The sequence below is a fragment of the Hippocampus bargibanti genome, linkage group LG15 (assembly GCF_051943395.1).
Source record: "Hippocampus bargibanti isolate YZ-2025 linkage group LG15, ASM5194339v1, whole genome shotgun sequence".
NCBI classification, from domain to species: domain Eukaryota; kingdom Metazoa; phylum Chordata; class Actinopteri; order Syngnathiformes; family Syngnathidae; genus Hippocampus; species Hippocampus bargibanti.
This window is the reverse complement of record NC_142748.1, coordinates 7,016,112-7,043,084: the sequence shown is the minus strand read 5'-3', so window position 1 is coordinate 7,043,084 and position 26,973 is coordinate 7,016,112. Positions and strand designations below refer to the sequence as shown.

Here is a 26,973-nt window from a genome sequence, read left to right as displayed (position 1 = left end):
GTTGCCTTGTATGTTTTGTTGTGCGTGCGCGGAGGGAGGGAGGGCGTTTGTAATACGCGGTGCTCAATGGAGACGAGCACGAGCCTCCACCCCTCAGGCGTTAGCGGTGACGCGCAGCGCGCTCCCCGGAGCCCCACTCGTGCTCACCCGCACTACTGTAATCATATGATACCGAGCCCGGATCCGCCGCCACTAACTTGTTCGCGGTCCACTTCGAAAAAACTCTCCAAGGAACTTTTCCTCCCCCCTCCCTCCCGCCACCAAAAAGCAACTTTAAGTCGCCGGAGGTGGTCGAGGAGGGGCTCGCATCATCCGGAGACGACTCGGCCTCGGAACCGAGCGGAGGGAGAGGGGGCGGCTGTGATTTGAAAAGTAGCCGCTTGAGAGACACGCTCGCCGGCTGGAGGACGGTGGTGTCCTGGAATCCTGTTTAGGGACTTTTTTTTTTGAAACACCCCACAACCCACCACCACTCTTCTACATAATACTTGATATTAAATCCAAGCAGAGTGCTTTTGCATCAACGCTTGAGCCATGGTTGGGGAGACAGAGGTGAAGGAGAGACCCAAGTCCAACCCGGACTACTTAATGCAGCTGATGAACGACCGGAAGGTGATGAGTTCATTACCCAACTTCAGTGGCATCTTTACACATCTGGAGCGGCTGCTAGATGAAGGTAAGGTGGTGAGTGGGTGGGGCGTTGAGAGTTGGGGAAGTGAGTGGAGGTCGGAGGGGGGGGGGGGGTCGTGCATGTCACTTTTAAAAGGCTAAATATGACATTTTTTAATGTTTATATCTCGAAAACAGTCCGTCTTTTCTCTGTGCCTTATCAGTTGCACACAAATGAAGAGCGAGTGAGTGAGCGAGTGAGTCGGTGATGGGAAACAAACAGACAGTTGTTAGTCTTTGCCGGTGACCTAATGCGCAGGCTTATGGTGGGAGTGATGCAGCCCAGCCCTGCACTGGAACGACACAACATGTCACTTGGGCGACTTCCTTCCATTCCTCATCACTAAAGTGCCAATACTCAAATCATGACATCATTCCAATAGTCATTTTCAATATATTTTTTTTCCAAACTCGCCACTCCAAGATTTGAGTTTTTCAAAAACATTTTTTTTGAACAGCTCACATTATTTGAAAGAAACACATCAGTGGAAGGCCGTCTCTCGCACTACATGATAGCGTGACAAGCCGTGTTGAGAATCAAAGTTGCCCATGCTCGCTGTATTCTGGCTTCGGCCTGAGTTATGTGGACAGGGGCCCCGTCCAGACAGCTTTTGTCCATTTCAGAGCGATGCGGACTCGTGCTTTAGTCCATGTTAAGCGCTTTGGTAAAGCGCTATATAAATCAATATGTATCGCATTGTATTGTATTGTATTTAGTGACATCAACTAATGCTAGCTGACTGACAACTGAATGAAACAAACACGAGGTGATGAGAGCTTTTAGCCGTAACCTCTTTCACTTCTCATTTTCGCGGGGCAAAGTGTCGCCGTGACCCAAAAATTGGGCGGTCACAAGAGGTTGTTCAAGGGATTGTAGCTCGGCCATCAAACCTGCTGAGGTCAGACGATATTTGCGCCTGAAGGCAGCTATTGGGTCGTGTTTGTGCGCGTGAGTGCGTGCGGTTGGCATGCAAGCACTTATTATTGCGCCGGGGTGTCATTACAGAGGCATTGTGGGCCGCAGGGTCAGGCCTAAGCAAACATTACAAGCATGACAGTGTTTTAATGGGGCCTCGGCGCAAAAGAGCAGACGCCGCACGTGTTTTGAAAATGAGCAATCCTTTCCGTCCAGTTTCGTTATTAGGTCACGGTGACCTCCCCGAGCATATTTACTGGGTTAAAAGGGAACCGCATGTGTCAACACAGCAGGAGAAATTGTCAGTCACGTCTCATGACTCTTTCCTTTCTTGTTCCGGCAGAGATCGGGAGGGTACGCAAGGACATGTACAACGACACGGTGAACGGAGGCATGTTCAACGGACGCGACATGGAGGAGCTACCCGAAGCTATCGGACCGGTCGCTCAGCTGCAGGAGAAGCTCTTCGTGCCGGTCAAAGAGTACCCCGATGTGAGTGAGGGGTGGGTTGGCGAGGGGAGGAGGGCAGTGTGTGACCTTCGAACCGCTCTGCCAACTGTTTACTTTTCGCCCTTGGACACTTTTATCTCCTGGCGGTGGCGGGGGGGTGGAGTAAAAAGTCAGTTGGGGCCTCACGAGCCCGGTCAATGCCCGAATGAAAAACTGGGGCGCCATTTTAGCCGATGAAAAGCCAAATAGAAGAAGATAATTTTCCAGATTTAAACGACACATTCAAAGTAGTGTGTTAACAGGAACTCAAATGTTGAGTAACTCTGAAATTGAAAGTTTTAAGGAGGATATGAAAACTACAAAAACTAGCAACAGCACCTCAGAATCGAAATGATAAGACAGAAATCCGTGTATGATTTCTTGAAAATCGCACAACCAAGTGGCAAGATGCTAAGTTTGTTGAGTTTTTGGTTGAATCGCCCAAACAGTGGTTTAGTTAATATAAAAAATCATGACCATTGAACGACTTCTAAATGAGTGCCTCAACCGTGAAGTCATGACGCAGAAGATTCACATGCCTGAAAAAAAAAAGAAATGAAGCAATTCCTAAGGTCACCGTGGTCATAGGAAAGAAACAAGGGCGTAAACCGCTATTGTCATATTCAGAAGGCAGTTTCATTCCTGGAATAATAAGAAACAAAATATTTCTAAAGACTTGATTTTTTTAACTCAACATAAAATGTCACACAAAAGAGACAATTTACATGCCAGGAGCAATTTAACTGATCTCAAAGTGTGGTAATAAACTGTGATGTCATTTCTGGAATAATGAGAAAAAAAATGTTAACATTTATTTTGCACTATTAAGAAATGAAACCGTAATGTCATGTTCCAGAATAATAAGGAACAAATTATTTCCAAAGTTATTACGCCAAGAGGAAATCAAATTTGACATCATGCAAAGCAAACAACCCCCCCACCCACAAAAAAAACAAAAACAAATACTGGGAAGCAATTAATGATCACGATCAAATTACAATATTCGTTACACCAGTTTTGTTTACCAATAAAGGCTGATTCTTCGTGCAGCTTTAATCAGCATGATGCCATCGCTCATCCATATTTACCGGCCCTCAAAAAGGTGGATTAACCACCTCCACCCCACCCACCCTAAATATAAGACCCTACGAAGGGCGCATGCATCTAGCACATCCTCACGATTGCTGCCAAGTACAGTTAAGTACTTCAATATGAGAGTTGTTTATCCAGATTGAAGGGCTCACATGATTTTTTTTAGGACAATTTTTATTGTTTCTTTTTTTTAATCTCCTGCCTTTAACCCCCATGTAACCCCCCCCCCCCCCCCCTTTTCTGCCACGCATCAGCTCGCCAATCAGCCAGCACAATGACAGACTGTCCTCACTCACGTGACAAGCGGGGCAAACGCTTGAGATCAAGGTTAAATTTAGAGGAGCCGTTTGACTCTATTAGTGCCTGGGCGCCCTTGTGAGTCAGAGGTCAGCGTGCCATCGACGTGTCGCTACTGAGAAAGTATTGTGTGTATGTGTGAGATGAGGGGATATACATACACACACATGGGGCAGCTGTCTTGTTAATCACTCAGTCCCTGTGACAGATAAGGTTAAGCGAGTGCCGGCGACCCCTCATGCCGCCAATATTCGTCTATTTTGGTCTGGCTTGGTAACACAAACGCATCACAAGCACACCGCCGACGCCAAAATGGGCTCAAGTCATATGCGACCCCCTTTGCATATGATATATTTACTGTATTCTTTTTTTCGCTTTCGCAGTTCAACTTTGTCGGGAGGATTCTGGGCCCGCGCGGACTGACCGCCAAACAGCTGGAGGCGGAGACTGGCTGCAAGATCATGGTTCGCGGGAAAGGCTCAATGCGGGACAAGAAGAAGGTAGCCGACACTCTTTTGCATGCTACAAGGGCAGTGGGGGGATTTGCGGATCGTGTTTTATTGCATTGATGAAAAATGTTGGCCTGTAAGGGTCAGCTGTGGCGACGGGGCTCCCCCTTGAGTTGGGAAATGTAATTTAATTGCTGCACAGGGAAGCTGAACAAGCCTGTCCAACAATCAAGGCGCGAACAAGAAACATCCACTAGTTTGCATATATTTTTTTTCAATGCCATTACATTCATCAGAGAACTAGCGAAGACTCACTTCCTGTTTTGTCAGGAAGTACTGTTCCTTTGACACGCTTGAAATAATTGTAATGAGTCATGTCAGGAGACGTCCAGACATCACAAGTCCCGATTGCATAATGGATGGATGTCAGAATTGGGTGAAAGTAAAAATAAATAAACAAATGCTATGAAATTGGAAGATGCCTTCGGGGGATTGTCTGAAATCAGAGCTTCTTTCGTCTATCTAGTCTGTCTAGCTATGTTTCTATCGACAGATAGAAGTGTTACCTTGGGACTGTGTGAAATCAGAGCTTTTTTCCTCATCGTCTCTCTCGAAAGATTGCAATCGGGTATTGCCTTTCGGGAGCTATTCCAAATCAAAGACTTCCCAACACTATTTGTCAGTCTGGCTATTTGATACGGAATCAAATCAAGCGCTACGTTCAGGGACAATCTGAAGTCAGAGTTTTCCATCCACAATACATATTTCTGCTTGTCAGGGCTGTTTGAAATCACAGCTTTCTACACTCTTCAATCATATCGATCCATATTCTAAACCTCCCGCGGTGTGTTTTTACTTTTGTCCCATGTCCCGCTGCTTTAGTCCATCTGTCTTTCCTTCTTCTCCCCTGGTGTCTCCTCGCGTTGGATGACTCCAGCTTTGCAAAAGGCAAGTGGAGCAAGTCCAGCATTCCATGCAACGCCCCCCGCTCACCCACTCTCTCTCTCTTGAACATTCCCTCCCTCGCACACCCTCTGGGAGAGACGCACACACAGAGGAAGGAAAACAGAGACACAGTGGGAGAGGTTGGGCGAGAGAAAGATGTTGACTTTTAGTGCTCTTCAAAACGATACATCTCACTTGACAAAACATTTCACCGAGCGAGGCTGCCTTTCACCCCCGCCTGCACGCCCCACACTGCGACCGGAGGCTTTCTTTCGTAACTCCGTTTTCCGTGTGCTTGCATCAAATATTCATCTCCGATGACTTTCTTTCTTTTCTTGTGGAGTTATGAGATATGAACTACAGCTGAGATGCTAAAATGGCTTACGATTTCAAACTAGCCACTAGCGGAAAAACTCCTGATAGCCAACCCCGGGCTTAACAGCCTACAGCAGCGTGATGGAAGATTCCAATAGAGGCCCGACAGGCGGCCAAAGTTCTTTGTGGGGTCGAAGCCTGAGAAAGCACGGCGGTAAAATTACTGAGATGACTCAGAGAAAGGTTACGATTGTTATTGGCAGTGGTTAACAGCTAATCAAATACTAACACCGACCTGCTCAACGCATTGGACAGTACGAGTCTTTTGCGAAACAATCAGCACGTCCAGTCAAAAGGTTTCATCATCTGTCATCTGTACTTCTTTGAAGGTGTCGGACGTGAGGAGCGAAACGTCCGACACCTTCAAAGAAGTACAGATGATGGCTGAAGAAACCTTTTCAACGATGGACCACTCCTGTACAACTGAAAGCCTACACAGACACATTCAGTCATGTTAAGGTCAACTTTCCTGTGACAGAATGTAGTGAGTCGCTTCATTGTTGCAAACAGTAGACCGGGATAAAAGACACAAATAATGACGTGCTGGAACGATTATGAGTTGTCAGAAAATTACGGGAAGGTTTGGTGATTTTTTTTTTTGGGCGCACAGCACAAACACGTCGCTTGCTTTAGCGAGTGAATGGGAAAGGGACTACGGCGCGCATACTAACCGAGTGTGCTTGTTGTTCTCCTCCCTGCAGGAGGAGATGAACCGAGGGAAGCCTAACTGGGAGCACCTGAGCGAGGACCTTCACGTCCTGATCACGGTGGAAGATACGCACAACCGCGCAAAGATCAAGCTTCAGCGGGCTATCAACGAAGTCCAAAAACTCCTCATCCCCGCTGTGAGTGTCCCAAAAAGAAATGCGGATGAGAGTTGAACATTTTTTTTGGTATGCACGGAAAGAGGGGTAAAAGGGTTGGGGGGGGGCATTTGAAACGGATTGTCGGTCCAAAAGTGTGTGTGTGAGTATGTGTAAGGGGTTAGGGTAATTAGGGAACATGCACAAAAAGGGGTTGCTACGGTAACGCCGGGTTGTTTGAAAGGCTGCACGAATGAATGGCAAGTCTGTTCACTCGTCCTCCCCACTCCATCACTCCTTTCACTTGTTCACAACTCACTTCATTCCCAACGACCAGCTACGATATTCACCCCCACCAGTCCCCCCCCCCCACTTTTTTTTCGTCATCGTTGTTGTCCAGGCACAAGGGCACATTTTGATTGGACTCCTCGGCATGGCTCACATTCTCCAACGCCACCGACAATACATCTCGCCCCCCCCCTCTAGTGTGGAAAATTGCATGCAACACACACACATAAGCGTATATTGTGAAATCACAAAGCTGCTTCCGCTTGCAACAACTGGGTCAAAAAGAAAAGACCAGCGGGGATAAGAGAACGGAGGGCTGGGGGGTGGATTCGATGGAAAAGGTTACGGTCGTCAAGGGTGGTGGTCGTCGTGAGCAGCAGCACCTGTTCATTCCATGGTCGTGCTCATGGTCGGTGTTGGCATCACTCCCACAACTTTGCCTTGAAGCAGTAAATCAGACAAGCTTCTCAGGGGCGAGTAACTGGAGCTAAGGTGCAACTAGCTTGTTGGACACGGGATAGTACAGACTGGGTGGTGTCGGTATGCTGGGGGGTGTGGATGCCACGTGCTTGCAGTCATGGCGCAAACCCCAACAACCATGTTGTTAACTCATTCACTGCACTTCCCGAATTGGATGGGAATTGAATGGGAATTGAAAATATGACGTAGCGCGCCATTCGCAAATTAGTTCGATTTGTGTTTTTTCATGTTTAGCTGCCGATAAAGTGCCGGCCAGACATCTGGCAATGTTTTTTCCCTTCCAAAGGGGGCTGCATTTCCCTTTCTTCCATTTTAGCGCTTTATTCCCGCTTCAGCTGTTGTACATAAACCAATATGTATGTATTGCATTGTATTTTGGACAGCTACCCTCATTTCAAGCCCACATAACTCCAGACCCATATCATTTAGGAATTAACTATTTTTTTCTGATGAAAGAAAAGTGTCTAAGTTGTTTAACGCTGTATTGAATGTTTATGTAGTCCTAAAAGTCAATATTCTGTGGGTCCTGGAATTCAGGTGACAATGAGAATAACCCTGGCACTGGAATGGGCACATTTTTGCACATGTCTGGCAGTGAATGAGTTGATATCTTCTTACAATGTTTGACAATATATGATGAGAAAAGTGCTGCACTTAAGCGACACTGCCACACGTTTGCTATCACAACCTGACATCTCTTTCTTTATCATTCTGAGATGAGCCTACAAGATTCCTTGCCCTTTGACCTTGACACTGACGTTAATTGAGATTGCGGTTTGCCTTTGTGCAGGCTGAAGGTGAGGACAATTTGAAGAAAGTGCAGCTGATGGAGTTGGCCATCTTAAATGGAACCTACAGAGACGCTACTCTCAAGACACGTAAGGGTCACAGTACAGGATGGGAGGGGTCTTCGCACAGGAGACCACTGTATATACAAACAATGGCTCTGTTCCTTGTAACACAGACTGTTTGTCCCTTCTTCGTCCCCTGTCCATTGTGTATGCGCTTATGTGGTGGTGGGAACGGGACGAGGGGGCAGGGGGCGTACACACAATCATTGTGCATCTCGTGTTCGTATGTGTCTATGTCCGACAGCCACCGCCGGCTTCCCGCTCGGCACCCCGCAGGCCCCTCGCATCATCACCGGCCCCACGCCCGTCCTGCCGCCCACCTTGCGCAATCCCGCCCCCGTGACCACGCCGACCATCATGCCTCTGATCCGCCAGATCCAGAGCTCCGCCCTGGTGCCGGGCGCTAACCCGCATCCGGCTTTGGTGCCGCAGGGACCCGAGTCGGGGATCATCTACACGCCCTATGAGTACCCTTACACATTGACGCCCTCCATATTGGAATATCCCATCGACTCGACCGGCGTATTAGGTAAATAGTCGCTCCGGCTCGTCATGCTCCTACATGGACAATGGATGTATTATGAGATCTGGATGCTTGGTTCAATGCATCAACTCAAAAATTGAAATTTAGTCAATGGCATGCATGCAGAAATTACTTTACAGCTGTGCAGGTAGCGTTTATTGTGGTCAAGATGACCGCCACGCACACATTGGTTAGCAAATTGATAAAAATATGCACCATTTATTAATTCAAGGGTCAGTGATGTATTTAGCCATAAACGTGATCTTTAGAGAAGTTTGCTCTGAATTTGATTCCTTTGCTTGTAATATCAATCAACTTGATCAATGGTAAGAGATGACTGTGGTTGATGATGGCCATCAGTGTCCAGATCTCGTAATACATCCCTTCACGTGATACCCTGCATGCAGTAGCTCACCATCGGGCTAATAGTCCCTTCGTCCTGTGTTTTCGCAGGTATGGCTTTCCCAACCAAAGGCTAAGCAATTAGCTATCCATCTTAGCGCACATGGACTGGCTTGCAGAGACCCCCCCCCCGCCCTACCCCGCGCCTCCCTTCCTGAACCAATACCCCAACCCTATCTCCCTTCCCTCAAAATGCTTTCAGTATGCTACGGAGCAAAGGCTCACAGCTCGCTCACACTGTAGGACGACAGATCTCTCGCGCTATAGTGGAGTATCCATGGCTTATTCTCGCTCGTGACATTCTATTAGCTGACTAGCGTGGTGATGTGACACTTTTAATTCTAACATTTTCTTTACAAAATAATTATATATATATATATATATATATATATATATATATATATATTGTAATTTTTAACACATGTTCTAGTATAGATGTTCCTCCGCGCTATTTGTGATTTAATATATGTTTTTTAAAAGCATTTTATTGATTCCAGTGCCTCACCAGCGTGAGTGAGTTTGAAGCTATTAGTGAAGCTTTTTTTAAAAAAATAGAAAGTAATAGTTTGGATTAATCTTTAAAGAACAGAAGATCACAACAAGACATGATTCTGTCCTTTGAATAGTTTAACCTTCTTGTTATGGTTGAACAATTATTTCTTGTGTTTGAGGTGAAATAAGGAGTGAATGTGTACGTGTGATCTGAAATATAGTCGGCAATGTGTGTACTGCATAATATTTGCAAGGAAAAGAGAAAAGAGAGCCATTCTGACATCTCCGTTTTAGCCCGCCACCGGGTCGATTTATTTGATGTAGTATGTATGGAAGGGGATGGGTTTGCAAATTATTTTTCTAATATATAAGAAAAATTCTGATTATAAGGCTGATTAAAATCTCTTAATATAGATCAAATCGTGAAAAGTCCAATGCCATTAAAAAAATATATATTTTTTAAATAAAGAATTAAGAAATTTGATTTAATTTTAAATACACTTATACCAATGCGACTCGCGCTATGTTTAATCAACATATAAAATCGTATTGTATATTTTAAATTTGCTTTTATGACACAGAATAGGAAAAATACACCTATAGAAGTAAAATTGTAATCTAAATATACCATAAAAAACCAAAATATCGTTTTTTCCAAGTGATCAGTAGCACCCGCTGCATAATCGGAGAGTTAAAACTTCACCGCCCCCACCCCGACCCTGTCTCCCCCACCCTCTCACTGGCAATTTTGTGCACGTTGTCAAATCTCCCGGAAGTGGCCTCTGACATTGTATGATGTGTCTTTTTCTGATGAGTAACCTTCTGTGTTCTGTTTTGGCTAACGTCGTCGCGCTTGTTAGCAGGTGCCATGACCGCTAAGGTACGCCGCCAAGACAAGAGAATCCATCCTTACCAAAGGGTAGTGACCACAGACAGAGGTTAGTTAGCTCACCAGAAACTTTATTTGTACGTGTGCGTGTGTGCATGAAGACCAAGGGACCAGTTTATGTGCGAGTGTCTTAGCATGGCATTCCCTATGCGTTACATGTGAAAACAGTCTTATAGCAGTAAGGGTGAAATTATAGTTGGAGCGATGTCAAGAGGGAGGGCATGGTAGGGGGGAATGCGCTTATCTCTTGTTCGATAACCAGGGCGGCCAATCTCAATTAGAGTGAATCACTCCATTCATGTGACTCCTTTCCTTGTGACTCCTGGACTCGGAGTCCCCTGGTTTTTTTTGCTATATCTTACTACCCAGAACGTCCGATGGGATTATTTTTTTTTATTTATACCTGATTTCATTCCACTCGTTTCCGTATTTCTTTGTTAGTGATCAAAAGTGTTATGCCCGATGACTACACACCACTTAGTCCCATTTTACTACTAAAACACAGAGTGTGACGACTACTGAAGTCTGTGTTCCAAGCTCTTTTTCTTTTTTGGTATAAAATACTGTTTTTTTTTTTCTTTTGTGGTCTTACCAGTCGCCCACTGGACTTTATCATTGGGACTGTTTACATCTTTCATATTATATTACCTAGCCAGAGTGGTGCTGTTGCCATGTATTTAGCTGCAAAAGAGAAAAAGAAAAATACATTTGTATATAGGGATTTTAAAGTGCTTATATGAAGCTAATGGAACAAAATCGCTTGAACATATTAGTCGTTTTTTTTTACAGTATGCTTTTTCTAGATAAAATGTCTCCATGTAAAACTTTTATTCCGAGTGTGTAGCTCCTACTGTTTCCTGGAAGGCAGCGTCGTTGCTCTTGTGTGTGGTTTTTGTGGTGTTTTGATTTCGTTATTGTTTTTAAATATGAGGTGACCTTCTCAATGCACAGGCCTCATGACTGTTTTATGCAATATAGACGTGGATTAGCTAGCTGCAATATGTATGTGTGTGAGCAGTGGTGCTCCTGTTGTACAAAACAAGCAGAACATAAGAAATACATTAAAAAAAGGCAATAAAGACGACTATTGAGAACAAAATGCATCTCCAAAGACAAACTAAAGACTGAAAATTTTTGACATCAGGCTGTCTATTTAGAAATGTTTCCCCTAAAAACAAATCACCATCTTTTAACCTCTCATTGCTGTCTCTTACTATGGCACCTCTCTGCTCACAGTAGCCATTAGCCGCTCTGCTAATACTTGCTAGCCAACAAAGCAAAGCATAATCAATATTCTTCATAATAAGTCAACCTTACTGGCAAATCTAGCTGCTTACAACGAGAGGGTCACGCTCTCACCTACATTAAACCATTCACCGTCTGGTAGCATGAGTAGCGACCTGGTCGCGGCGGTCACATGATGCGAGGGGCAGCCAAGTATCCGCTCCTAGCACCATGTGCAACCGCCTTAGGAGAGAAAAAAATGCCTTGTTGTCATCCCGACGCCACTAGCTGAAACTAATCTCTCTTCTATCTTTTGTTTTTCTTTTTATGTCCCCTTCTGTGTGCCCTCTTTTTTTCCGCTTCCTTTCCTGGTCTGTCTGTGTCCTGTCTAACTCTAGCTGCCACGGCAACTAACCCATGACACCTTTTCCACTGATGAACCCCTCCGTGATCCCAACCCACCCTACCTGTCTCATTGGCCAAATGCCCCCCGACCCCCCACAACCTCATCCCGGCCTCGCCACTCTCATCCCCTTCCCTCCGCGCCCCGCCCCTCCCTGGCTCAGCCAACCAGAGGCCGGCGCCAGGAGCGACCCTTCCATCTAACCAGCAGCGGATGGCGACTGAAGTGTCGATAACCCAGCAGGGATCGCTGCCATCGAACTTTTAGTCCACGTGCCTTCCTCTCACATATCGCCATTGCAGGGGGGATCCAAACGACCTCCTGCATCAGCAATAATAACTCAACTACTGAAGATGCTAATTGTTCTCACCCAGTACTCAAGCCGTCCACAAAGAGAGAGAGGTGTTGATATTGTGCATTCTACTTCATTTCAAAAAGCAACCAACTCATAACATGTTCGCACTTTTTAGCTTTTTTTGGGTGATCAAAATACCTAACCACGGAAAACCTTATTAGAAATGGCGCCACACCAAGTGAGTTGTCATACAATCCTGAAAACAAACCAATAGCATGTTGGCGTTTTGTTAAATTCTCATTTGACAAGGCGGGAAATCAAATCCCTTTCGATCCGTCGCAGTGCGTTTTGTTCTCCGCTTGCTAGCTTGCGATATGTAAGCGACGCAACAGTTAACGCGTTGGCATTTAATAGCATGTAAATAGAATCTGAGTACAGAGTGAGATGTCAAAAACTTACTAACCAGCCATACCCTCTTCTGTCGTCATAGTGCTATGTTGCTTGATGTTAGCATTGCATCCGTTAGCAGGCTAGCATTTTATCAGTCTTTCTTACAAATCGCACCCGACTGCAGTTAAACAATTTTATTTGATTTGATTAATCCTTCCTTTATTTTTTTTATAATTTTTTTTTCTAATAATTGTGGAAATCAAAGATTGAAATGGCAATTGTTTTCTTTCAAATGTCACTGACATTTCAAAGAGTGCCTTTAATGAATTTTTTGCTTCCCAATAACCTCGTCAAGTGAAGTAAAATGCCAAGGTGGTTCCTCTCTCGCCGCAAAAAAAAAGAAAGTGAGCTCCAAAAAGGCCAAATTTTCACAGCCATCAGCTCAAGCGTTCTCATGCTTCTTCCGCAAGACTGTGATTCAACACGCGCTTTTTAAATGCCACTACTCGCATATAAAGGGAACGTTGCACGACTGAACAAAAGTGCCTTTAAAAAAAATAACAATAATAAATCAGCAGATTTTTATTTTTATTTACCTCTTTCCATTTAACTGTCCAATCCCTGTCCAAGTGCCACACAGTATTAATTAACCAGTGATCTAAAAGATGTCTTTTTATGTATGTACTGTTTTTGTCATAACTTGCCTGCACAAACTATATAAATGAGCACATGCAACACAAGCCAACTGAGGCCTTGGTATCAAAAATCATGGGGCCGTAACACCTGTAACGGGTTTCTATGTATTTTTATATGCTATTTTGTATATTAAATGACCTTTTCAGAGTTGATGCCTTACTATACACACCCATTCAGCAGTTTGTCCTGAAATACTGGAGATGTTTGGTGTGTTAACTGGAGCTTCCGAGATAAGCGCCACCGCTTGTTACTTGTGCCTTGATTTGATTTGAAGGTCCTTTTTGACAATTAACAGTTTAGGTCCTCATTAATCTGCCTTTGAGTGGCCAGTGTATAGGCTTTACTAAACTTTTCTGTGTTTAACCACTACATTGTATCTGTCTGTATGCTTTGTTGAGAGGGGTTCTTAAAAAAAAAAAAGGAAAAAGAGGTCCGGGGGAACAATGGACTCTTTAATATTGTCAGTAGGAATAACGTTGTAATCATTAAACTCTTTGTGGTAAAAACTAACTAACTTTGTTGCTTCTCTCACTCTCTGTGTAGCACTTAATGATGCAAATAGGCTTCCTTTCTGCATACTAATCATCAAAAACAAGGCCTTTACACACACAGACATACACACCACACCCCTTTTCGATGAAATGCGGGGAAAAGGCCAGAAATGTTCCATCCCACTTCCCCCCCCCACCCCCTTTTGCCTGTCTTCTCACCATCTCGTCTCCCAGCTGAGGAGGGCATTACACATATTTGTGCAATAAGAGAGAACAAAACACACCCGGGCCTCGCCATGGTTTCTACGAGGCATGCATATGCATTCTAAGAAGGTTGGGGGCCGGTGAGGGTGTCAGGTTTGGAGGTTTAAATGTCGGGGGAATATAAGGGAAATTGATTGCGCAAGCTCGCCCTAAAACATCTGCGGAGGATCACAGCAAGTAGTGCAACTCCTACAACAACAGTGAGAGACACTGAAAGGAAATGCGAGCATCAGGAGTATAATGATTTCATGTATGTTTCAGGCAAGGCTTCTTCAGACTATTTTGTTGGTCCACTCATGATACATATTTCGACTACATTTCTTGTCACCAAGCGTCACTTGCTTGAAGAACGAATTTTTCCTTAAAATTCCCAGCACCTAAAATGGCCAAAGTGACCATAAAACTGACAAAATGGCAGTCTTCATATCATTTCATACTTCATTTTTTTCCCATTTTTTTTGGGGGGGGCAGGGGGTGAAAATGCTCAACATATGTAGAAAATTTCATGTTGCTAAATGGCCTTGGATAGAGGGCTCGATTTTCCAAAATTCCAAATGTTTGTAGTGGCCAAAATAAGCCAAATATGAATGTTTTGCTCCAAAATGGTTGACAAAATTGAAACACGCTTAGAACTAAAATGTATTGTTTTTATTATTATTATTATTATTATTATTATTATTAAAATTGTGCCTCAATAGACTTTTTTTGTGGATCCACACATAACCTGTATTAAAAAAAAAATCCCCACCCAAACAAAACTTCACAAAATTTGACAGCTTTGTTTTTCAGGCTAGGAAAAGAGGATGTGGGGGTATGGGAAAGCCCTCAAAGGAGGACGAAGAAGCTCTGAACTTTTCAAGTGGGACCTTCTTGGCACAAGGGAGCTCGGACCCTCGACATAAAAATGTAGTCACATCACGCGCGCTTCAAACAAAGTTTCCCTTTAAATCCCAAAGTTAAACAACAACACAGCATTTTCCACAGTGAATGCAGCCATGGGTGGCTCATTCGTCCTCTGCCTGCCCTTCCTGCTTTCATTGTGCAGTTTTTGTTGGGGTGGGTGCTGAAGAGGGGGTAAAGGGAGGAGGGTAGGGGGGCTTGATATTGAACTTCAGGCTTGGAGTTGAGCCGGCTTCAACCCCCTCCCCTGATCACCGAGAGAGAAAGAACATAATGTGACCAGCGCTGACAGTCCTCTGGACAGGAAGATAGCAATAAAGGGAGAGGGTTTTTTTTTTTTTTTTAAAGGGGTGTGAGTGGTTTAGGGGCAGGGTGCGGTGGGGGGTCATGGATTTGTTTTGGATGGGTGTGTGCGCTCTGATCTGTTTTTCCTGTTTTCAATCAAGTCTTCTAACCCCTCCTGTTACATTTCTCAGGAAGAGCAATCATGTTGCCTGGTCATTTCAATACAGGGGTGGGTTAAATTGTTCAGGTGTCAGAAACAAAAACCTAAAATTGTATATTTTTATTAACTTGTGCAGAAAAAAAATAGACTTGTGTATACTGGTGTGAGTGGACGTACCTTCTCCCAGATTGCACTTGGCAGCTTCTCCTGCAAAGTAAAAAAAAAATAATTAATTTTAAGCTGGTGCACTCATAAGTAAAGTAAAGGAACAACAACAAAAGACCCATGGTTAAAAATGGACCAGAAGTCAACCATTTTGGTTTGGAGCAGCCATTTTGTGCTAATTCTATAACTCTATTCTACTGTACAACTTTACCCGAATGAGTTCCAATTGAAAACTTGCTGTACGATGCCATTGCAATGTGTCAAAGCTTGACGACATCAAAGATTTTCCATTAAAAAAAGGAGGGCCCCATTAATTGCGGCTTTACTTTGTGTTCCAAGTCTTTCAATGGCAAACGGGTCAATCTCGCTAAGCAAGAGGGTTAAATTGCTTCACTAATGTATTCTGCAGTCAGTTGCAGCCAGCGAGCCAACACACACCGAAGCTCCCACCAAAATCAAATTGTGTGAGTGGGTGTTTGTGTGTGAGACAGGTTGATTTAGAATGCTATGCATTCTCCACATAATGAACAGCTCCTACATTTCCTCCGCTCTGTAAATATTTGATGCGGCGGAATGATTTTTAGCATTGACGCTGGGGTTGGTAGGGAGGAATAAAAAAAAAAGTGGATTTAAAACCTCCAATCCTCTCTCTCACCCTTGTCCTCTTCCCATGTAAATAAGCCCCCCAACCGCACACACCCCTCAGTGAGGGAAGTTTAAAGACCCGACACTGTCTCTCCATCTCTATGGCAACCAGCATACACTGGGGTTCTTTTCGCGGCCTCCCCCTTGTCTTTTGTGTTTGGGATTTCAGAGAGGGAGAGAAAGAGAGAGCGAGAAGAAAGACGGGAAGAAAATGAAAGTGAATGAGAGTGAGGGGATGACAAACAAAAATAAAAGATGACATCAGAGCTATTTGACAAAAATTATATGATGATTATGGCACCCCATCCTCCTAACGGGTATAAAAAAAATACATAATCTGGAGAAAAAAAAAGAGAGAGAGTGGGAGAAAGAGGCCCCGGGGCCTCAATGGGGCATTGTGGGAAGACAGTAGGCACACTGGGCAGCAACACAGAGAACACTAACTCACAGATGATGCCAGATCGTCTGAAAAACACCCACACTGGGCGACAATGGCAAACTTCATCGCTCCACTTGGCCCCTTGTGAACACACACATACACACACACGGGCAAAATACTCAGATGCTGTGTTATTTGGGAAATTCGGCAGCAGCACACTGAATTCCTTCAGTTTCTGCCTTCTTTGAGCAGGCAGATGGGCCTCCATGGGGGGGGGGGGTAAAACGTGCTTGTACAGGAGCGTGCGTGTGGTCTATCTCGCCGTTGCATCATGGGGGGGTAGGAAGGCCTTTTGTATCCAAGTATTCGACATTCTCTGCATCGATTTAAGCAAATCATTCTTACATTAAGATAAACTAAGGCTTTAAAGTTAGACAATACTAAAAGTGACATATGTGAACATTGTTTTTTTTTTAATAAAAGTAGTTGGTTTCCTAAATCTTGACTTAAGAAGCATTCACACACCATGTTTCTCCAATAATGACACGATCAGCTGCGCAGGAGACGCAGTTCCAGAGTGAATCACTTTTATCCGGTGGCTGGAGCATCATAACCAAGCCCTAAGGTAAGCAGAGGTGCAATGTTCACAGAAATTATAATAATAATAATACATTTCATTTACAAGCGCCTTTCAAAACTCTCAAGGTCACTTTACAGTAGCTTCCAAAAATAAGTTCAACTAAGTTCTCAATATGGTACCACACCACTTCACTATAAGTATAATACAGGCTTGGTGATAGAATGTTACATCGTGGTGTTGAATGAGATAACAGAGATAGCGACAGGCAAGGTTTAGGAACTGGTTGGCAAAGTGGTTTTGTCTTTGTGTTTGGCAATTTTGTCAAATTTGTGAATGCACCACAAAAAATGTTGCCTTTGTACTCACTTGTTTTCCCCATTCTGCAAAACCAAAACCGGTCTCGCTCGCCATTGTCCCAACAGTATGTGGGGCAGTATAAGAGCTGGTTGCTACATTGCATGAACCAGGGCCGCTCCTAAAATGAGCCTGTTTCACCATGACAGGATATACGCTGGAAAAACACACAACAGGCATGTTCTTATGAAACCTGGAAATTGTTTTTATTCTGAAAAAAAATTATTCGAAGTGCATAATCATAAGTATTTGACGCTTTTCAGACTGTCCTGGTTGTTGAACCTTTGTCGCCGTCTAGTGGAAAAACTATAAACTACATGCGCCGCCTACCTGATCTTCTTCTTGTTCTGACTGTTAAGCCTTTGTTGCCCTCCTGTGGAGTAACTGGGAACTACAACCACCACCCAAACATCAGTGCACGGTTTCCCTGTGGGGAAAAGTTCGGAAATAAAACATTTTTCATTACAAAACAACATTGATTGAAATAATTAAATGTTAATTTATCCTCCTTCTTCAAAACAACAATTCTAAGGTTTTGGACACACTTTAAAGCTAATAGGAAAACTGTTCAAACTTATGAGTGGGTTTTTCCCCTACGGGTTGAAGTCTATTTTACGAAATAACACGAACAGCTAAATGAAAAGATGGGTCGATAATAAAAGTAAATGTTGGTTAGCTATTTTGTTTTGTGAAAATATTTGCTGACAGACCCATTTTACAGTATAATTTGGGATCTATGACTTCCCCTCGGAGGTTGTCTCTTAAAACTGAAATATTTTGCTCAATATTTTCGAATTCATACAACCCGATTGCTACATTGGTACATTTGAAGTGTATTAATATTTTGATTCAAGAAAATGTCTCACGTTTCTGCGTTTTCGGCATTAAAGGGAAATGTCACCACCACAGTTCATCTTTAACGTGTGTAAAATTAATGGCATGTTTGTGGCTCATAAGATGACATAATCTACTTCAAACGATGTGAACTCATTTTTCATACTTACTTCATCAGTTGGTCGTTAAAATTCATGTTTACGCTGATATTTCTTATGCCGTAGAAACATTTTTTGGGTCACTGTCACTTGGTGTCCGGTGTTCTTTACGTCATTCGACGAGGTTGATTTACGGCAACAGGGTATTGGTGCTGCCGTACTTCGTCATTAATTGCCGCAAAACGAATACTCGAACGGCACAATCTCCTAAAAACAACGTGAACACTCATTTTGTGCTTAACTTACTTCGTTACTTAGTCTGTATTTTCCAAAACTCACACCGATATTTATTTCTTACAACACAATGGTCGTTCACTCCCTCTCACTCGGTGGCCATCGTTGCTGTGGTAACTTGACAGCATTGCTTTACGGCAGGAGCGTGCTGTTGCTGTGTGTGGAGGTCATGACAGATCAGCGAGTAGCTCCCGATACAGACATGTTGCTTCTCTTTCGTAAAATACCACAGATTTAAAAAATAAACGCGATCGGTCAACCACATTATTGTAATTATTATCTTTGGCGTTGAAAGGAACAGCTCGGGGTTGACAATCTTGATCGTTGCATCATAGCCGAAGCAAGGATCTGTTCCTTTTTTTAATTCCTACCAGCCACCCAGACATGGACAACAATCCACAAGGCTCCGGGGGACTCAAGGCTAGTCTCGGTGGTCTTTTTGGTGGTGGAGGACCCGACTATTCCAACACGGAGCTCGCCGGTGTTCCATGTACGCATCCTGGTAGCTTCGCGGCTAGCTTGGAAGCTAACCGGCTAGCATACTGAAGTGAGTGTGAGGTTCCATTTAATGTTGATATTTGAGTCCTCTTTATCATTTTAGTGACTGGAATGAGCCCTCTGTCGCCCTACCTTAACGTCGACCCTCGTTACCTTATTCAAGTAAGGCAGAATTTAAAAATTTGACCATGTTCTGTTATAGGAATATGGCAGAATACTAATCAATAATCGCGTGTTTTCAGGATACAGAGGAGTTCATACTGCCTACAGGCGCTAATAAGACGAGAGGAAGGTTCGAGTTGGCTTTCTTCACAATTGGGGGGTCCTGCATCACAGGTAAGTGTTTGGCATTATCGTTGAAGCAATTAATCTGCAAGGCATTTTTACTACTGCACAACATTCCAACACACGACCATTACATCGAGATTACCATTCTCCTTACAATTTGCCTTTTCTCTTTTTCATTACAGGCGCTTCGTTCGGTGCGTTAAATGGCCTGAGGATGGGCCTGAAGGAGACAAGGGACATGGCTTGGTCTAAACCACGAAATGTACAGTGAGTATGAAGCCTACTACCTTGGTGTATGCAGAAAATAAAACAGCATAAATACGAAGAAAAAGCAAGGGCCTACTGGCCACAATCAGGCACATCAAGCATTTGCAGATGTTATAAAAAGTCCTTTAGTTTGAGATGAGATGTTGAAATGATGTTGTCTCACCAGGATCATCAACATGGTGACAAGGCAAGGAGCTTCGTGGGCCAACACTTTGGGGTCAGTAGGTAAGACCCAATCAAGACCGATCATACTAACACGTTGATGTGCCATTAATTTTCGCTATGTGATTGCAGCCTTGCTGTACAGCGCATTCGGCGTGGTGATCGAGAAGGTTCGAGGTGCGGAGGACGACATCAACACAGTAGCAGCCGGCACGCTAACGGGGATGCTTTTCAAGGCGGCCGGTATGTTGTCTCTCCGGTTGTTTAGAAGAAAAAAGGATGTGGGTTTTAAAGTTTACGCTTTATATTTACTGTGTTTTTGCAGGTGGCCTAAAGGGTGTTGCCCGCGGTGGTTTGGCCGGCCTGGCTTTGTCCAGTGCCTACGCCGTCTACAACAACTGGGACCATCTGACTGGAACGTCGTCAGCATCCTCCTCCCGGCTTTACTGACTTCCTCCACCACCTCCTCCTTGTTCCCTTTTTTTCCCTCCATGAGGCAGTGCTCAGACTCTGAAAATACTTTCTGTGTGTACACGTACGTGTGACTGCAAGCGGATCTTATAATGATGAACTTTGCCCTTACAGTCAGTGCAACTCTTGTATTTAATTCACGGGGAATCATCATTGGAAGCTGTATTGCAAAAATAAGAGTCACGTGTCAAAGATCAAATGATAAAATAAATCACGGGGAAATACCGTTAAAAAAAAAAAAGCCAATATGGTGTTGTTGTGGAAGCCGCGTCAGTGCAGAAAGAAGTCTCGGATACGCGTGGATTCTATCCACGGGATGTAAGATCCGGTACGGGTGAAAACGCTAGGCTTGTTCTCCACGGTGCAGCCGATGGGTCCGAAGCTTACCACGCCGTGAACCTCCCAGCGTTCGCGGCCAAGTTGGCACAAAAGTGGACCGCCCGAGTCCCCCTGAATTGAAGAATAGATTTGTTTTCTTTTCTGGGAGCGACATGGCAGCGGAAACGTACCTGACAGGCGGCAGGCGGATCCTCTGTGTCCCTGAAACCGGCGCAGATCATGGAGTCTCGCACGCGGTCACCCCAGAATTTCTTCTGCCGACAAGTTTTAAAGTCGATGATGGGAAGCCTGGCTTGGTTCAGGGCGTCTGCCAGAGAAACATTTTCCTTCCCACCTGGAGTATTTCAATGAAACACAAATGTCCGCTTCTTTAGTCCCTTCTTACCCCAAACGTTTACAATTAACACAATTGCCCCAAAAAAATGTGCCCACTCCAGTGCCAGGGTTTTTGTCATTTTCACTCAAATTGCTGGACCCACAGAATATTGAGTTTTAGGACTACATCAACATTCAATGCAGCGTAAGAAACCTTACACTCTTCTTTCATTCGAAAAAAAAGAGTTAATTCCTAAGTTATATGGGTCTGGAGTTACATGAGCTTGAAATGGGGGCAGATGTACAAAATACAATGCAATATGTACTTAAACGACAGCTGAAGCTGTAATAAAGCGCTAATATGGGAAAAGAAGAAATGCTGCCCCCTTGTGGAAGGAAAAATCATTGCCAGAAGTCTGATCAGCACTTTATCAGCACCCAAGCATGAAAAAACAAACTAATTTGGGTCATATTTTCAATTCCCGAATAAATTCGGGAATGGTAGCGAATGAGTTAATAAAAACAAGTGGTTTATTAACTTTTAAATAGTAACATTATCTTTTCGGAATCTTTAAAATATCTATTTTGCCGAAAACATACGCACGCCAATTTTGCCCAATTCCAAGATGGCGGTTCAACGCTTCGATTTGTGATATACAGACACTTTCCATGGCCAAAATTGCCCATTTGTGTCCATTTTCTGTACACTCAAGTACATTAAAAATACTTTGGGATCTTTTAAACCACCATTTTGCTATTGATACATCTTAAAATATTTCGTGATCGATAATAATAATAATAAAAAACAGCCCATCATCGTGTGACTATGTGTTTTTGTCTGTGTGATATTCCTTCAAACTCACCCCTGGTGTCACCCCAGCCGGTCACCCAGCAGTGTTGCCCTGGCTTGAGGATGGTTTTCTTGCGCGGCAGGCATGCGTAGCGGATAAAGTTGGACGGGAGGATATCGGCGGAGGCCTTCACCAGGGCGATATCGTAATCCAGCTCACTGTGTGCCGGGTAATGAAAACTCTCGTGCCTGTAGATACGCTTCACTGGGAAGGCCCTCTCAGCCGATTCGGTGCGCCTCAGTTGATGCTTGCCGAGTACAATCCTCCATGAGCTGGCGTCCTCTGCATTTCCCCTGGAATAAGAACATTTATTTGAACAACTTGAAGGTGATTTATGGACTTTTATATCAGGGGTTACTTTTGGAAGCAGTGAGCAGCAGTCAGGATCCAATTCTTGTGGATCAGAGTTCCTCCGCAGACGTGAATGTAATGTTTGCTGCCTCTGGGACGAACCTAACAAAACAGAAGGACACTCAGTATCATTATTTGACATTCTATATCGCAGAGTTTCTCAAACTTTAGACACCAAGGCCCTTTTGAGGAATCAAAAGGGACCTTGTGTGCACAAAACAATGAGAAGAAAGGAGCGTCAGCATAGAGAGCCGATGCGTATGTGGATCTGTCGCGGCTTGGAATTGACGCGGATTTACGCGGGACAGGAAATGTGAGACAATCCCTTTTGGTCAATGAATGTGACAGCTTTGTGTTTGCTTTCAAACATTTAGCTTGTAGCAGACGTGCACAATCCACCATGACGTCCCTGATCCACTGGTGAAAAGGACGCTTTCATCTAGAACTGCTTCATGCGACAAAGAGGGTGCAGAAAGTGCTTGGATTGAATGACAGTCTGTGTCTATGTGTTGTCATATTAGTTGTTTTTTGTTGTTGTTGTTGTTGTTGTTTTGACTATATTTTGTTTATTTCTACTTCTTCTTTTCTTTTATCACTTTGGTTCTGTGAAATGTTAATTTCTCCAGTGTTAGACTAATAAAGGCTAGTCTAATCTAAAAAAAAACGTTATATATATATATTTATATATATATATATATATATATATCTTATTTTTCGATTAACATACCTGCAGGGAGACTTGCCAGGGCCAGGAATGCGGCCTGGCTTCGTTCCCCGACACGATCCTCTCGGCCATGTTGGGATTGAAATAGGCCATCCCGCAATCTCGAGGCCAGTCTACCAAAAAAAAAAAAAAACACATAACCATATTAATATGATAATTACGATGATGATATGCATGTGTATTCTCTCACCCAGGTGTAACACTTTATGCTGCTTGCCAGGCATGTATGCGTACGCCACCTCACTCAGCAGAGGCAGCATCAGCAAACACACGACATGAAGCGCGGCGGCCATCGTCTTCCACGCAAAATCGCTAGCCCGCGCGTTACTCGCCGTTTTTATAGCAGCGGGTATACACACAAAAACACACACACACACAATGAATTGTATCACAGTGAGGTGCTGGATTGTTCTCCTGCAGTGATGACCCCTCACCCCAAACAAAACAGCCTTTTCACATGCACATATCATGTGACATAACTGTAGAGGCACAGGAACATTAAAATAACATCTGGGGGGGTAAACGACGCTTTGAAAAGAGCTCAAAATTGGCCAGTCTGATTAATCGATTAATCGGTTAATCGTGCAGGCATTAGTTTTGATTGCGCAATGATCTATATTCTGCTAGAAAAAAAAAACATCTACTATGCATACAAAAAGACACATGGTGAGAAGCACAATAGTGTGTATAATTATGATCCACAATAGTTGCGTAATGGCAGACAGGCTAAACAATGCTATTATTGATTTATGATTAGGTTGGATTGCATCAGCCTTTATTAGTCTCGCAGTGGAGAAATTGACATTTCATTTCAGCAAATACGTATATCAATATATGACCGCGTTAATGGATTACTGTATTATTACTCTGCAACTTCTATCGCTACTCTGCATGTTGTGGTGTTAAAATAAGAGCACACTGGAAGTCACCAGTGATTTTTGTTGTTTTTTTTTTTAAGCTGAATGGGAATGTGCAGGCTCATCTGAAACAGTGAATGGTGGAGGGTTCAACAAGTTGACTGGAGCGGAAGAGCATCACATGGAGTATCAAATGGATACATGAATAAAATAATACATAAATAATTGTAGTCTATTGAAAAGAGCAGTGACGGAAAAGCAGCCTGGTGGATTTAGTAAAAAAAAAAAATCAATGTCATTTTGTGAAATAAAAAGTGCAATAAAATTGATTTAAAATAAATCTGTTGAGCCTTTTACCAACTACCATTTTCTCTTAAAGGTCTTGTTTTTTTTTAATCGATATACAGTATTGTATTTTAAATCTGTCAGGCTGTCCTTTGCTACTGTAAGGTATGAATTTTCCTGCTATGGGATTGACAGAAGATAAATTGTTTTAAATATTATTATTTAAAAGTTTCATGCTTAGTTGGCCGCCAAAATACAAGGCCCACAATGGAAGCACTGAAAATCTCGGGTCAATCTGAGATGAACAGACACAGACTGTTAAATTGACATCTTCGTGTAGGAGATTGGACGTAATTTAAGACTTGGTAAACTCCTTCACAGGAAGAGGTCATTAGCCAATTACAAATTTATCGCTTCATGGAAAGGACAGCCGATTAAAATGGCTACGTTCTGTTGTTTTATGGATGTTGGTGCTTAGGACGTCCAGGGGCCTGGTATTCAAATCAAGAAGACTGTGTTTTATCACTTATATCTATATCACTTAAATTTGCATATACTTTCAATAAATAGCTTGGCAAAGGGCTGCAGAGTTTGGGCGTCGGTCATGAATGGCTACGTCTCCTGCTGGCAGTAAAAGACAATCTTTCTATGTTCATAGTGTCCGACCAAATATCTCTGACAGGGATCAATCGATTTCATCTTTGATCTTATTGGTCCTCCTTTCTTGAGCCTCCGCACCATCCAGGCCGAAGTGACCTCATCACGCTCCTCTTCCGGATGGTCCCGCGGGAAAGTGAAGGGGATTTGGGAATGTTGTCGTTTCCTTCCTCCGCTCTGTTGGCTTCACCAGGTGCCTGCTCCATTTCGCCTCCACCGACTTGCGCCGCCTCCTCTCCGTTGGCCGGAGGAATGGCATCGGGGGGCGTCACAGTAGGAGGCGCAGGAGGGTTGGGTGCTTTGGTTTTCTTCGTGGAGGGCCGTTTGACAGCTTGGGGACTGTTGTGGAGCTCCAGGTGCTTCCGTATGGCTTCGGTCAGCACTTCTGGTTCCACGGATGAGCCGTGGACGTCCCACGTCATCCCGTCTTCATCCCATTGCACCTGCTTCATGCTGCTCCTCCTTTTTCCCCCCACCTCGTACTTCTCCTGCCCGGGTTGTGCTTTAAGACACGATCTTCTTCGCTCCTGAATGTCTTTAGGTTTCTCGTCCTCCTCACCCTCGCTCGGAGGGAACATGCTGGAGGAGGGTGACACCAGGTTGGAGTTGGAGCCCATAGAGGATTTCAGGTCCAGTTTGGATCCGGGTGGCGAGCCCAGAGGGGAGTTGGAATTGCTCCTGTGAAGGTCCAACTGGGAACTCGGCGGGGAGAGCGTCTGCACAGCCGCATCCACCATGTTCTTCCTGGTCTTCTTCTTGAGGAAGTGCTCCGTTTGGGAGCCTCCCTTGGAGAATCTGCACCCCTCAAAAAGAAGGGAGTCACTCAGTGAGGAAAGCAGAGGTGGCCTCCTCAATTCCGGTTGCCAAGGCAACTGGAGGTAGTGCACCAACGCTACTTTGTCCACTTCTGGCTCTTGGGGATCGGGCATCGGGGGCGTCTCTACGTCAGGGAAGCCTCCAGGTAATGGTGACTCCACTTCTGAACACATGGATGAGGCTATCGAGGAGGGATACTGGAAATAAAGCAAACGGTTACCAGGAAAGCCCTCCTCCTCTGTGCTCATTGCCCGTAAAAGTGGCTTAGGGGGCAGGGTGGTGGATGCCGGAAGGGAACTCGGCGAGTCTCCGTGCTGGGCGAGTAGTCCCATGTTGGACTCTAGAGGTGAGGTGACGTTGTGATTCACAAATGGCAGAGTGGGCGTCAGTAGCGGGGAGATGAACGGCGAGGAGGCTACAGTGTTCGGAGGACCGGCAACGGCGCAACAAGCCACTCCCCTCGCCAGGCTGCCAGGTCGCGACGTCCCACCGCCCCAGACCACCGTGTCGGGCGTGCTACTGCGGCTGTATGCGCTGCCTCCGCCGCTGCAGCGGCTCCAGCGCCGCATGTTAGACACCCAGCGCTCGCTGACGACGTGAGGGTTGTGGGCATCCGGGGATTGGAGGCCGCCCATGCGGCGCCGCCCGTCGTGGTGCTGCACGGGGCCCTGTTCGGCACTAGCGCTGCGGCGCAGATCCGCGCCGGTCCACATCTGGTCGCGCTTGAAGACGTCCACGGAGCTCTTGGACACCGAGAAGATGGGCGTTTGGGGCTCGCCATCGTCTCCCGCTCCCTCTGTCAAGCTGGAGTAGGACACGGACGGACTGACGGAACAACACACCGGCGGGTACATCTCGGAGTGGGGTCGCACGGGCCTCGTTGACATGGCAACAACCTGAAAATTAGGATTTGGTTCGGGTCAGGATATAAGGGTACTTTTACTTACTTTACTTTTCACAAGCGGGTTGTTCACACGCACGCACGCACGCACACACACACACACACACACGCACACACACACACTAAAACACTATTACTTTGAAACAAAGGGAACTCCCCACTTCTTACCCTCAAGTAGCGTCCTTTTCTTTGCGGCTAAATGGCGTAGCGTTTTCCTCCTGACATATTTTCCGGTCCCTCAAAAATACCCCTCTTTTCATCCGGGCGATTCTCCGTCCGGTGGTCGAATTTAGTTTCTGTGAAACAATTTGTAGCACACATATGGCGTTTATGAAGCTGCGTGCGTGAGAAAGCGGGTAACGTGGGTGTGGCGTTTCTTGGCCCTCCCTGAGGATTAACTCGCCACCTGCCATCCTATTAGCTGATAGCCAATCTCTGAACACCGTGTATGTGAGTGTGTGTGTGTGTGTGTGTGGCTAAAGAGTTAGGATCAGGTCAGCTGGCAGGATTTGCATGCACACTTATTCTTGTACTGGATAAGATTAATGACTCTTTCCCCCCAAAATTTACTCTAGCCTCCATTTTCCACACCGCGGATTTTATTCAGGTAGCGTGTCCAAATTATGACAATAATGGTGCTAATTTGTAAAATGTACATCCAGTCAATTCGTTTACTTCCATTTCACTCTGTCCTGGATAAAATGACTGACCAATAGTGAGCGTGGAGATCTGAGAACCAGCCAGCTGTGTCCATCTCACACGCAAGCACATACA

At 44.6% G+C, this 26,973-nt stretch overlaps 4 protein-coding genes across 9 annotated transcripts; 2 read left to right on the top strand and 2 right to left on the bottom strand.

Moving 5' to 3' along the window:
* Window positions 1-81: 81 nt before the first annotated feature.
* On the top strand, window positions 82-13,115 carry qki2 (QKI, KH domain containing, RNA binding 2). Of its 6 annotated transcripts, none has more exons than XM_089016227.1 (9): window positions 82-676; window positions 1,929-2,077; window positions 3,847-3,963; window positions 5,934-6,077; window positions 7,594-7,681; window positions 7,899-8,183; window positions 8,607-8,630; window positions 9,935-10,009; window positions 11,583-13,115. In XM_089016227.1, the coding sequence occupies exons 1-9, from the start codon at window positions 535-537 to the stop codon at window positions 11,603-11,605; spliced, it is 1,047 nt and encodes a 348-aa protein (XP_088872353.1). In that variant the 5' UTR covers window positions 82-534; the 3' UTR covers window positions 11,606-13,115. The 6 variants fall into 6 exon arrangements, with proteins under 6 accessions (XP_088872353.1, XP_088872352.1, XP_088872355.1 ...); XM_089016226.1 differs by having other exon boundaries at window positions 9,932-10,009; XM_089016229.1 differs by lacking the exon at window positions 8,607-8,630.
* Window positions 13,116-18,556: 5,441 nt separating this feature from the next.
* On the top strand, window positions 18,557-20,216 carry timm23a (translocase of inner mitochondrial membrane 23 homolog a (yeast)). Its single transcript, XM_089015864.1, has 7 exons — window positions 18,557-18,907; window positions 19,019-19,077; window positions 19,158-19,251; window positions 19,386-19,470; window positions 19,637-19,695; window positions 19,765-19,875; window positions 19,958-20,216. The coding sequence occupies exons 1-7, from the start codon at window positions 18,802-18,804 to the stop codon at window positions 20,080-20,082; spliced, it is 639 nt and encodes a 212-aa protein (XP_088871990.1). The 5' UTR covers window positions 18,557-18,801; the 3' UTR covers window positions 20,083-20,216.
* Window positions 20,217-20,348: 132 nt separating this feature from the next.
* Window positions 20,349-23,222, bottom strand: LOC148887390 (chymotrypsin-like elastase family member 2A). Its single transcript, XM_089015862.1, has 6 exons — window positions 22,874-23,222; window positions 22,687-22,796; window positions 21,967-22,061; window positions 21,621-21,901; window positions 20,613-20,776; window positions 20,349-20,553 (listed from the first exon to the last, which is right to left on the bottom strand). Exons 1-6 carry the CDS (start codon window positions 23,151-23,153, stop codon window positions 20,374-20,376), a joined length of 1,110 nt encoding a protein of 369 aa, XP_088871988.1. The 5' UTR covers window positions 23,154-23,222; the 3' UTR covers window positions 20,349-20,373.
* A 211-nt stretch (window positions 23,223-23,433) lies between these two features.
* LOC148887389 (uncharacterized) lies at window positions 23,434-26,961 on the bottom strand. Its single transcript, XM_089015859.1, has 2 exons — window positions 26,368-26,961; window positions 23,434-26,194 (listed from the first exon to the last, which is right to left on the bottom strand). Exon 2 carries the CDS (start codon window positions 26,183-26,185, stop codon window positions 24,533-24,535), a length of 1,653 nt encoding a protein of 550 aa, XP_088871985.1. The 5' UTR covers window positions 26,186-26,194; window positions 26,368-26,961; the 3' UTR covers window positions 23,434-24,532.
* Between the last annotated feature and the right edge of the window lie 12 nt (window positions 26,962-26,973).

Coding starts and splice junctions, on each gene's coding strand:
- qki2 (XM_089016226.1), top strand. CDS start 535: ATGGTTGGGGAGACAGAGGTGAAGGAGAGACCCAAGTCCAACCCGGAC. Junction 677..1,928: donor GGAGCGGCTGCTAGATGAAG/GTAAGGTGGTGA, acceptor TTGTTCCGGCAG/AGATCGGGAGGGTACGCAAG. Junction 3,964..5,933: donor CAATGCGGGACAAGAAGAAG/GTAGCCGACACT, acceptor TCCTCCCTGCAG/GAGGAGATGAACCGAGGGAA.
- timm23a (XM_089015864.1), top strand. CDS start 18,802: ATGGACAACAATCCACAAGGCTCCGGGGGACTCAAGGCTAGTCTCGGT. Junction 18,908..19,018: donor GGAGCTCGCCGGTGTTCCAT/GTACGCATCCTG, acceptor TTATCATTTTAG/TGACTGGAATGAGCCCTCTG. Junction 19,078..19,157: donor ACCCTCGTTACCTTATTCAA/GTAAGGCAGAAT, acceptor GCGTGTTTTCAG/GATACAGAGGAGTTCATACT.
- LOC148887390 (XM_089015862.1), bottom strand. CDS start 23,153: ATGATATGTGCATGTGAAAAGGCTGTTTTGTTTGGGGTGAGGGGTCAT. Junction 21,902..21,966: donor GCTGCTCACTGCTTCCAAAA/GTAACCCCTGAT, acceptor TTCTTATTCCAG/GGGAAATGCAGAGGACGCCA. Junction 20,554..20,612: donor ATCCGCCTGCCGCCTGTCAG/GTACGTTTCCGC, acceptor TCTTCAATTCAG/GGGGACTCGGGCGGTCCACT.
- LOC148887389 (XM_089015859.1), bottom strand. CDS start 26,185: ATGTCAACGAGGCCCGTGCGACCCCACTCCGAGATGTACCCGCCGGTG.